General features: G+C 29.0%; 2 protein-coding genes across 2 annotated transcripts; one reads left to right on the plus strand and one right to left on the minus strand.

Annotated features, from left to right (window-relative positions):
- The first annotated feature begins 854 nt into the window (after positions 1 to 854).
- Positions 855 to 1,640, plus strand: LOC131614048 (uncharacterized). The gene has a single exon (XM_058885677.1). It carries the CDS (start codon positions 855 to 857, stop codon positions 1,638 to 1,640), a length of 786 nt encoding a protein of 261 aa, XP_058741660.1.
- A 1,326-nt stretch (positions 1,641 to 2,966) lies between these two features.
- On the minus strand, positions 2,967 to 3,485 carry LOC131611813 (defensin-like protein 37). The gene is made up of 2 exons (XM_058883676.1): positions 3,375 to 3,485; positions 2,967 to 3,267 (listed from the first exon to the last, which is right to left on the minus strand). Exons 1-2 carry the CDS (start codon positions 3,439 to 3,441, stop codon positions 3,101 to 3,103), a joined length of 234 nt encoding a protein of 77 aa, XP_058739659.1. The 5' UTR covers positions 3,442 to 3,485; the 3' UTR covers positions 2,967 to 3,100.
- Between the last annotated feature and the right edge of the window lie 6,385 nt (positions 3,486 to 9,870).

The following is a 9,870-nucleotide window of genomic DNA, read 5'->3' on the forward strand; positions in this document are numbered from 1 at the left end:
GTCGTTTTAGGAAACGGGAGCAATGACAATCTTTGGTGTTTGAAGACCATACTTAGAGGATTTGAACTAATGTCAGGAATGAAAGTAAACATGTGTAAAAGCCATGTGTACGGCATCAACATGGGAGAGTGGAACATGGAAGCTGCCTCAAATTTTCTGTCCTGTAAAAGAGGGAATTTCCCGTTCAAATTCTTAGGAGTGAAGGTAGGTAGAAGCCCGCGTAGTAGTAGTATGTGGAAAGACGTTATAAATCTGTGCAGGAAAAAGCTGGCATCTTGGAGAGGAAGGCATTTATCGATGGGAGGAAGGGTTGTCCTTATTAACTCAGTGCTAAACGCAATACCGGTATACACTCTTTCTTTCTATAAAATGCCAATGAAGGTAGTAAAGGAGATTCGTGGAATTCAAAGTAGGTTTCTTTGGAATGGCAAGGAAAACTGTCGGACCATACACTGGGTCAGCTAGGAGGTTGTTTGCAGGACTAAGGAAGAAGGGGGTTTAGGGATCAAAGACATTGAAGTCGTAAACAGGGATTTATTCTCAAAATGGAGATGGAGAATTTTAAATGAAAAGCAGGCCATTTGGAGTGGAATTTTGAGGCAAAGATACATAAACCCGCAGATCAAAGTGCTCTTTTGTACTGAAAATGACATAAGCAGAAGTGACTCAGTTTGGTGGAAAGATCTCATGCTGATAGACAATAAAGGCGCAGACCCAGAGAACAGATTTACTAATAATGTTTTTTGCAGGTTGCAAGCAGGAGATAACATCCCTTTTGGAGCAGCAAATGGATGGGAAACCAGATTTTGATGGAAGCTTTTCCTGAATTATATGTCAATGCTACGGACAAATTCATGAGTGTGTCTGGAGCAGGAAATTGGGTGAGACATCAATGGAAGTGGAGCATGGAAAAGATCATAAGAGTTTCAGGTGAAGACATCAACTTCATAGCGGAACAGCTGCTAGAGCTTCTGAAAGACTATGAACCGGTGGAAGATGGTCTAGACTCGTACAGATGGATAAAGGAGAATGACGGCGCCTTTACAGTAAAATCTTGTTACAAAGCTTTCGCAAACAAGACAACAACTCATTTGATCACAACGAATACGAAAGAAACGCTAGCAAGCTTATGGAAGGTGAGAGTTCCATCAAACATTCAGCTTTTTGGATGGAGATTCATTCTAAATAGACTTCCAACGAAGGACAACCTAATAGCAAGAGGAATTGAAATTGAAGATTCTAAGGAAGGCTGCGAGTTCTGCGGAAACACCATGGAAACAAGGTACCATCTCTTTTTCGAATGTCCGTTTAGCACAAGAATGTGGGATGCTGTTCATACTTGGATGGGCAGCCCTATGTGGATAAAAGAGAAAGAGTTTATGGAGTTTCCTAACTACTGTGAGAAGGCTAAAAGGAAGGATATTAGAGAGGTGACATTTGCGATCTGGATGGCTGTCATTTGGACCCTATGGCTCACAAGGAACGCAGCAATTTTCAATGACGATACGGTGAATTTCGAAGACTGTCTTTCCTCTATAAAATTCGTTTCGTGGAAATGGATAAATTTGGGAAAAATAAGTACCAAAAATTGTTGTAGCTACTACGAATGGCATGTTGCGCCTTTGCTATCTGTTTTCTAATCCCAGCTATATCTTTCTCTCGATTTTTATGTATCGGGTTTGAGCACCCCTAGTGCTCCTTGAATGAAATCTCTTTGCCTATTAAAAAAAAATATTCTTACTAAGTTTTTATATAATATTTTATCATCTTTTTTATTATTATAAAGAAAATTTTATCATCAAATAATAAAGATCTATCTAATTTAAATTATTTTTTAATAAATTCGTATTAGATAAATTTAAAAAAAATAATATTTAGCTAAAAAATTAATAATTTTATTAAATTAATATTAATTTGTATTAAATTAATATTAATTTTTATTAAAATACTTTCAATTAATTTACCTCGGACATCCAAATATATTGGACCGGTCTTGAATATTTAACAGAGTTGAAGTATTAAACTTTTATGTCTATTAAATAAGAAAATTTGGGTTCATCCCTTTTGCGAAAATATAATGATGAAAACACCAATTAATTCTTATTTTCATAGAATTAATTTTTAAAAATAATAATAATTATTAACAAATTTAACACTACAATCATTTTTTTTATTTTCCTTTGATTTTGCAACATAGACTTGATTTTAAAAATAGGGGAAAACGTTTACTAAAGGATATTATTATAAGCAAATTAAGAATCAAATTATATTTATAAAGAAATATATATAATTCAATTTTTGTAAACTAAATCTGACTAATCTCACCGTCCACTAGCAAGGGTTCATGTTAAAGCCAGAACAAAAATATTGAAAATATACATAGAAAACACATATCAATTCAAATTTTATTCTATCGTAGTACGATGGTTCAAAACGGGTGCAATTACCGTGCATATATAAAAATCTATATACCATGCATAAATTATTAAGGACTCTTGGATCAAATTCTAGACATCAATTGTTATTACTCAATACTCAATACTCACCACTCAATACTCAATACAAGATTAAAAACATGATCCAATACTTTATGTAAGCTTATGCATGGTACATAAGTAAATCCTTATGCATATTAGTCAAAGCCGTTCAAAACAATCAAATTATATTTTTGCCAAAATATAATGATGAAAACACCAATTAATTTTTATTTTTATAGAATGAATTTTTAAAAATAATAATATTTATTAACAAATTTAACACTACAATTTCTTTTTTTTATATTCCTTTGATTTTGCAACATAGTCTTGATTTTCAAAATAGGGAAACTTTTACTTAAGGATATTATTATAAGCAAATTAAGAATCAAATTATATTTATAAGACAAATATATATAATTTAATTTCTGTAAACCAAATTTGACTAATTTCACCGTCCACTAGCGAGATCTCTTTTTAAAGCCAGAATAAAAATATTGAAAACATACATAAAAACACATAACAATTTAAATTTTATTCTATCGTAGTACGATGGTTCAAAACAAAACACAGAAAAACTACTTCCATTAACTTACATAGATGAAGTTTCAGAAGTAGTTCTATTTTTAATGTTTACAACAACAACTCAAATCTTGAGGACTAAAACCTTCACATGTACCACCATTCTTAAAGCCTTTGTCAATGCAAGATTTATTGCATGCTGCTGGATTAGTGCATTTCCCTGAGCAGGTTAATCCTGGAGGACCCACAGGACCCAAACATGTTGCAAAACCTACAGCAAAAATAAAATTAAAAAATGCAATAAAAATTATTGAATCAAACTCACTGTAAATATTTCTCATGATAAATTAATATATACAACTAGTTTATATTAATTACCTGAAAGCAAAACCAAAGCAAAACACAAAATCCAGAAAAAACTAGTTTGATTTACATAAGAAGCCATTGCCAAAGAAATAAATATAACTAGTTTATTTTATTTATTGAAAGATGGAAGACTAACTTGTTTATTATGAAGATATATATATATATATATATATATATATATATATATATATATATATATATATATATATATATATATATATATATATATATATATATATATATGGAACGTAAAATATTTAAAGAAAAAAATAAAAGAGAAAAGAAATATGTATTCTTATGGTAAATATATTTTACTTTGATTATTCATCCTTTTTTTGTAATTATTTTTTAGTTATTTCTAAACTGTGGGTTTATAGGACAAAATAATGAATTCAACCTTTTGCAAAATTCAATCTTTCAATTTATTTTTAAAACGGGATAGTTTTACATGAATGGAAACAATAATTTATTAATTAATATAATAAAAAATTGCAATAATTTTATGATATTAATATTGGATTTACTATAATAATTTACTTTTTTTATATATTCTGATACGATTTTTACTGAGATTATGATATATTTCTTGTTTTTGCAAAAGAAGAAACAATAAACTAACTTTGAACTTTTTCAGTAAACTACACTACCACAACATTATCCCTTAAATATTGTGTGTTTTTTAAATATAATAGACCATGAACCACTTTTCAAAAGACAGCATAAACTAAGAAAAATAGAAATAATTTCTTTTAACACGCTCCCCACTGGTAACAGTCTAGAAACCATTTCTTTTGGGCGTAAAAATTGACTTATTAACAATACTCCGGACAACCAATCGTTAGTTGGTCCAGTGGTGATTGGCGCTGGACTTGGTAGGGAGAACCACGGTTCGATCCCCCGCAACTGCGATCGGGAGGGGGATGGCCCCGCAACTGCGATCGGGAGGGGGATGGAACCACTTGATGCCAGAACTCGCCCCCGAACCGGACTAATCCGGTGGTATAAAGCCAAAAAAAAAAAAACAATACTCCGGACAAGAAAACCTTATTCGAAAATGGAAATTCAAGTGGGTGTATTTTAACAATAATTATTTTTATAATTTATGACAAATAAATATTAAAAAAATTAAAATTGTGTTTAATTTTTTATTCCTTATTTATAACCATTTTTATTTAAGTTATTTTTTATTTATAATAACTCACACTTTAATTATATTATAAATAAATATATTTTTAAAATAAAATAAAAGAAATTTTAGATTCAGGTTAATTCAGATATGCGTATCCAAATTAAGCAATATCCCAAATTTCCGTTGGGATGAATTCGGATATACATATCTGAATTAATCAAAATCTTAAATTTTTTGTAGTGCCTACGGATATACATCTGAAAAGTATTTTAGAATTTTAAGGGGTGTTTTCCACTCATCAGGTGCTCGGAGAAATTCTCATCCAAAAACTTTACCCATATCCTTACGATTAAACCCATAACCTAACATTCAATTTTTTAAACCAAAATATCGTTCATATAAATAGGTTATTTTCATAAATTTTTACTTTTCCTTCACTCTCTAAGGTCAAAATTTTGCACACACTCTGAAACTCTTGCCACAATTCTCTGGTTCACTACAATCATTTTTTTTTATATTCCTTTGATTTTGCAACATAGTCTTGATTTTAAAAATAGGGGAAAACTTTTAATTAAGGATATTATTATAAGCAAATTAAGAATCAAATTATATTTATAAAGAAATATATAATTCAATTTCTGTAAATCAAATCTGACTAATCCCACCGTCCACTAGCAAAAGTTCCTTTTAAAGCTAGAACAAAAATATTGAAAATATACATAGAAAACACATAACAATTTAAATTTTATTCTATCGTAGTACGACGGTTCAAAACAATCAAATTATATTTTTGGCAAAATATAATGATGAAAACACCAATTAATTTTTATTTTTATAATATGAATTTCTACAAAAAAAAAAATAATTAACAAATTTAACACTACAATTTTTTTTTATATTCCTTTAATTTGATTTTGCAACATAGTCTTGATTTTAAAAATAGGGGGAAACTTTTAGTTAAGCATATTATTATAAGAAAATTAAGAATCAAATTATATATATATATATATATATATATATATATATATATATATATATATATATATATATATATATATATATATATATATATATATTTAAAATTCAATTTCTGGAAACCAAATCTGACCCATTCCACCATCCACTACCACTAGCAAAGACTCGTATTAAAGCAACAAAAGTCTCGTATTAAAGCAACAAAAATATTGAAAATATAAGTAACAATTCAAATTTTATTCTATTATAGTATGATGGTTCAAAACAAAACACAGAAAAACTATTTCCTTTAACTTACATAGATGAAGTTTCAGAAGTACTAGTTCTATTTTTAATATTTTTATTTTTTACAACAACAACTCAAATCATGAGGTCTAAAACCTAAACATATACCACCATTCTTAAAGCCTTTGTCAATGCAAGATTGATTGCATGTTGCTGGATTAGTGCATTTCTCTGAGCATCTTAATCCTGGAGGACCCACAGGACCCAAACATGTTGCAAAACCTAAATGCAATATAAATTATTGAATCAAACTCATGCCAATTCTCATGATAAATTAATATATACAACTAGTTTATATTAATTACCTGAAAGCAAAACCAAAGCAAAGCATAAAATCCAGAAAAAACTAGTTTGATTGACATTTGAAGCCATTGCCAAAGAAATAAATATAACTAGTTTATTTTATTTATTGAAAGATGGAAGACTAACTTGTTTATTATGAATATATATATAGGGAACGTAAAATATTTAAAGAAAAAATAAAAGAGAAAAGAAATATATATTCTTATGGTAAATATATTTTACTTTGATTATTCATTTTTTTTTAATTATTTTTAGTTATTTCTAAACTGTGGGTTTAAAGTTATAGGACAAAATAATGAATTCAACCTTTTGCAAAATTCAATCTTTGAATTTATTTATAAAACGGGATAGTTTTACGTGAATGTTGTGGCGGAGCTAGAAATTTTAGGGAGTCTGGGCAAAAAGTTTACACTTTGTTTTTACTAATTTTACATTATTTAGTTTTATCTAAAAAAAATCTTTTGATTTTGTCCAAAAATTTCACACCATATTTTTATTGATTTTGCCCTTAATTTTGTCTAAAAATTACTAATTTTGTCCCTGGTATTGTCTAAAAATCAACTATTAAGCAGGGAGTATACAACGAAAGGAGGGGTTAAACGCGAACGCGTGTCCGAGTTCGCTAGGTTGTAGCTCCGTTCATGATTTCGAGTACCTTGCCTTTTCTAACTTGTACTCTAAAAAAAAGATGATAAGGAAATAAAGAGTATTCCAATTGTCTTTAGTTTTTGTTAGATCTATTTATAGTGAACAATAGTAAATGTTCAATTGTAAACGTGTATGCCCTTGAGGAAACTTAAAAACTCTAAAAATTCAAATAGTTTTTTTCCACTTTAATTTTTATATTAGTTTATTATAATATCTATATGTGAGTTGAAATTTCAAATTATTATACATTTATTTTATTTTATAACTATAAATTTACTTATACATTAATTTTAATATTATTTTTATTAAAGATAATTTATTCAATAAAAAAGAAAATAAAAAATGAGGGACATAAAATATAATCCCTCAAAAGCTAAAAAAATAATAGTTGGACATTTTCAACTTATTTCTTAAAAAAAAACCAAAACATTTTAATGATATTTATTATGTGGAAAACTTAGATAATTTCTCATATTGACAAATTAATTTTGCTTGAACTCTCTAATTTGACCACATAGTAAAACTCATCATTTTCATACATTTCAATCTGTATTACTCTTACCTTTTAATTAAATTTAAACGCCCATCATTTCTTGTTTGATTTTATAATTTATGGAAAACTATAATGTCGTTATAAAATTATAATAGAAAAGAAGTAAATAAAAAATTATAAAATTAGGGAAGGTCTAATCAATTATAAATTTTTGAAAGCAAGACTAAAAAATGAAAATGGTATCATTCAAGAAAAAAAGATTAAGAAGATAATTAGCTTATTGGAGTTTTATCAACAATATAAAACTCTTATTATTATAATATTTAATAATAATGATTAAAAAATATAAAACTCTTATTATTATAATATTTAATAATAATGATTAAATATATATATTTGAAGCACCAACCGTCAAAGACAAAGAGGAAAAAGATGAAACACCAACCGTTAAAGACAAAGAGGGGAAAGATGAAACACCAGCCAGTCTATAACACTGTAGCATAATTAATTTTTAATTTTTTTTATTATAATTTATATTGGGTTAATACTACTTTACCCCCTGCCTTATAGGCGAGATTCGGTTTACCCCCTCTAAAAAAAACTTATTGGACAAACCTTGCAAAATAAAGATTCCATCAAATTTGACCCTGATCAATTTTTTTGACCAAGACTCTTAGAATCTTGCCTACATGGCATTTTTGGTAGTGCTGACTATACATCACATAAACAATGTGACACAGTCAGCACTGCCACATGGAATTTATTTATTTTTTAAAAAAAAATTTATTGATTTTTTTTTTAATTTTTTTGTTTAATTTTTTTGTTGATTTTTTTTAAATTTTTTTATTATTATTTTTTTTAAAAAAAATAATATTTTTTTTAAATTAATTTTTTATAATTTTTTAAAAAAAATATTTGACGTGGATTTACATACGAATTTGAGAATACCCGCGGATTTACCTACGGATTTAAAAATACCTGCGGATTTACCTACAAATTTGACAATACCTGGGGATTTACCTTTAAAAATACCTGCGAATTTGACAATACCTGCAGATTTACCTACGAATTTACCTACGAATTTGACAATACCTGCGGATTTACCTGCGAATTTAAAAATACCCAGCGAAATTACCTACGGATTTGACAATACCTGCGGATTTATATACGGATTTACTTGCGGATTTACCTACGAATTTAAAATTACCTACGGATTTAACTTTAAAAATACTTGCGAATTTATCTTCGAATTTGACAATACCTGCGGATTTACCTACGGATTTGACAATACCTGCGGATTTACTTACGGATTTGAAAATACCTGCGAATTTATATATAATAAAAATAAATTTTAAATAATAATTAAAAAAATTGAAAAAAAGTATTAAATTTAAAAAATTGGAAAAAAAATTTAAAAAAAATCAAAAAATTTTGTTTTTTTAAAAAAAATTCCACGTGACAGTGCTGACTGTGCCACATTGCTTATGTGCTGTTGTTTACGGTGATTTCCGGTAAACAACCGCTAGTCTTCCAAACTATAATAAATATGATTTGGTTACTCGCAGGATCGACTAGATTGATCCTAGGACATAGTCAAACAAAAGGTTTATTGATGTGATTTGGTTCTTACCTGTTTGTTTTGATTTCAAGAAACTTATGTTCAAATGGTTAATCGTTCGATACAACGCTAATTGCATAAGTTAGTGTAATTTCGAAACATCAATTGTAATAAGAGAAAACATGTAAATTGCGAAATTGTAAATTGCAAGAAAATTAAAGTACATGGAAATTAAATGACTTTGAAAGCAAAGGCATAAACAGGGAAAGAGAAGTAAAGAAATTAAAAGACATTTGATAAAAGTAAATACACATGTATTCAAATTGGTGGTGTCATACGTACATTTCTCAGCGAACTCTTTCTCTTAACACTTGATACTTGAGCGATATGTGAGTAATTTGTACAAAATGAACACACGAAATCCTATCATTAAGACTCCTATTTATACTAAATTCGACCCTAACGGTCGTACAATAATCTAATGCCACGTTATCCACGAGAACCCTGGGGACGCCATCTGTCGATGTGCAGTTTATGGAAACCGCTTCGCAATTCAAATCTTCCCGCTCGAGTCCTTTTTGACGCGTGGCAGTATAGCTATATTCGAAATTGATGCGGAAATACACTAAGCTTCAGTACTTCATGCAACTTTCCGCGAATTGTCTAAGTCTTGGCAAAAAGTGCCTTTTGTGCTAGCATTAACACTCCTCTCTTTCGTTCCAACTTAGACATTTCTCTTGAAACATGGCCGTCAGTAGCCATTCTTTAATCTTCAAAGATGGTCTTCAGTAACCATCATTCTTCGAACTCAAGCTTTCGAAGGTTAATCTTCCCAAACGAAATCTCCAGCCAACAACTGTACAATCAGCACTACCAAAAATGCCATGTAGGCAAGATTCTAAGAATTTTGGCCAAAAAACTTCATCAGGGTCAAATTTGATGGAATCTTTATTTTGCAAGGTTTGTCCAATAAATTTTTTTTAGAGGGGGGTAAACCGAATCTCGCCTATATGGCAGGGGGGTAAAGTAGTATTAACCCATTTATATATAATTAATTGGGTTGGGCCTGTCTGGACCATTGGGTACTCATCTATTTTAGTTTTTACACCCTTATTTT

The sequence above is a fragment of the Vicia villosa genome, linkage group LG6 (assembly GCF_029867415.1).
Source record: "Vicia villosa cultivar HV-30 ecotype Madison, WI linkage group LG6, Vvil1.0, whole genome shotgun sequence".
Classification (NCBI taxonomy): Eukaryota; Viridiplantae; Streptophyta; class Magnoliopsida; order Fabales; family Fabaceae; genus Vicia; species Vicia villosa.